The sequence below is a fragment of the Argentina silus genome (assembly GCF_951799395.1).
Source record: "Argentina silus genome assembly, chromosome: 9".
Taxonomy (NCBI): domain Eukaryota; kingdom Metazoa; phylum Chordata; class Actinopteri; order Argentiniformes; family Argentinidae; genus Argentina; species Argentina silus.
In genome coordinates this window covers 13,379,762-13,382,261 of record NC_139663.1, presented here as the reverse complement: position 1 = coordinate 13,382,261, position 2,500 = coordinate 13,379,762, and the positions used below count along the sequence as shown (strand labels likewise).

Below are 2,500 nucleotides of genomic sequence, written 5' to 3'. Positions count from 1 at the left end.
CTCCACCCCAACCACCTCCACACCAACCACCTCCACCTCCACACCCACCACCTCCACATCAACCACCACCACCTCCACACCAACTACCTCCACACCAACCACCTCCACCTCCACCCCAGCCACCTCCACACCAACCACCTCCACCCCCACACCCACCACCTCCACACCAACCACCTCCACACCCACCACCTCCACACCCACCACCTCCACCTCCACACTCACCACCTCCACCTCCTCCACACCAACCACCTCCACGCCCACCCCAACCACCTCCACACCAACCACCTCCACCTCCACACCCACCACCTCCACATCAACCACCTCCACCTCCACACCAACTACCTCCACACCAACCACCTCCACCTCCACCCCAGCCACCTCCACACCAACCACCTCCACCCCCACACCCACCACCTCCACACCAACCACCTCCACACCCACCACCTCCACACCCACCACCTCCACCTCCACACTCACCACCTCCACCTCCTCCACACCAACCACCTCCACGCCCACCACCTCCACCTCCACACCCACCACCTCCACCTCCACACTCACCACCTCCACCTCCACACCCACCACCTCCAGACCCACCACTTCCACCTCCACACCCACCACCTCCACCTCCACCTCCACACTCACCACCCCCACCTCCACCTCCACACCCACCACCTCCACACCAACCACCTCCACACCCACCACCTCCACCTCCACACCCACCACCTCCACCTCCACCTCCACACCAACCACCTCCACACCCTCCACCTCCACACCCACCACCTCCACACCAACCACCTCCACACCCACCACCTCCACCTCCACACCCTCCACCTCCACCTCCACACCAACCACCTCCACCTCCACACCCACCACCTCCACACCCACCACCACCTCCACCTCCACACCAACCACCTCCACCTCCACACCCACCACCCCCACACCAACCACCTCCACCCCCACCAACTCCACCACCTCCACACCCACCACCACCACCACCACCTCCACACCCTCCACCTCCACACCCACCACCTCCACCTCCACCACCTCCACCTCCACACCCCCCACCTCCACCACCTCCACCTCCACACCAACCACTCCCACACCAAACCACCTCCACACCAACACCTCCACAACCACCACCTCCACACCCACCACCTCCACCTCCACACCAACCACCTCCACCCCCACCACCTCCACACCCACCACTCCCACCACCTCCTCCACACCCACCACCCCCACACCAAACCACCATGTTATGGCTACATATTATACAATGGCAAGTTGATACTAATACACAGCTGGGCTCCTGCTACGATGCTGGCACAGGTTGGTAACACACACACACACACACACACACACACACACACACACACACCACAGAATATCACTTGAGGTCCATTAATACATAATGGCCTAGTAAACATGACTTGGCTGTCAGATAAGCTGTGGCTAATGCACAGTGTCAGATGGTGTCACAGTGAGACAGAGTGTGTGAGGCTCTATCCATAATGACAGTGCTGTGATGGGTGTGGGAGTGACAGCACTTATCCTGAGGCTGGGGACTAAAACAGACGGACACACACATGCGCACACACACACACACACGTGTGTGTGTGTGTGTGTGTGTGATGTGTGTGTGATGTGTGTTTGTGTGTGTGTGTGTGTGTTATAAGTGGCCTTGGCTTCAGGTGTCAGCTAGTAATGCTGAAATTTGGCAGTCTCAGACATGTCCATTACCTGACAGTATGCGCCCTGAAAATTGCAGGCCTATTGTCAGTTGTTAAGGGAGGCTTGCATAGTGGCACTTGTTTCTATGATTATGTGAGATGTAGCTTTGACATTGGGTATGTGTGTGTGTGTGTGTGTGTGTGTGTGTGTGTGTGTAGGTATGCGTATCCTGGTGACCCTGCTGTTGGACACCCTGCCCATGCTGGGGAACGTCCTGCTGCTCTGCTTCTTCGTCTTCTTCATCTTTGGCATCGTGGGAGTGCAGCTGTGGGCGGGGCTACTGAGGAACCGTTGTTTCCTCGGAGAGGACATCAAAACGTAAGACTATCCCCCCCCCCCCCCCCTCTCTCTCTCTCTCTCTCTCTCTCTCTCTCTCTATCTCTCTCTCTCTCTCTCTCTCTCTCTCTCTCTCTCCCTCCCTCTCTGTCTCTCTCACTCTCTCTCTCTCTCTCCCTCCCTCTCTCTCTCTGTCTCTCTCACTCTCTCTCTCTCTCTCCCTCCCTCTCTCTCTCTCTCCCTCCCTCTCTCTCTCTCTGTTTATTCTTTCTGTTTTTAATGTTGTATTATTTCTGACTTGCGCCAGTTGCTTGTACCCCTAAACATTGAGAATCTCAGCTTTCTAACCACGCCAAATGTGTTTCTCAGCTCCCAATAATAACTGAGACGGGTTACATTTGTGGTATTACTAAACACTGATTTAGAGAAATCCACTGTGGAAGCTCACTCTAAATCTTTACAAATCCGTAACAATTCCACCACAAGCTGTGGTGTT

The 2,500-nt window shown here is 56.2% G+C and overlaps 1 protein-coding gene across 1 annotated transcript in view; it reads left to right on the top strand.

Moving 5' to 3' along the window:
- cacna1ha (calcium channel, voltage-dependent, T type, alpha 1H subunit a) overlaps positions 1–2,500 on the top strand; it is a gene marked incomplete at its 3' end in the record, with an annotated part of 59,441 nt that overhangs the window by 25,882 nt on the left and 31,059 nt on the right. Inside the window, exon 6 of the mRNA XM_083676508.1 lies at positions 1,887–2,046. Coding sequence (XP_083532634.1) covers positions 1,887–2,046 — 160 coding nt within the window. The remainder of the gene's footprint in view (positions 1–1,886; positions 2,047–2,500) is intronic.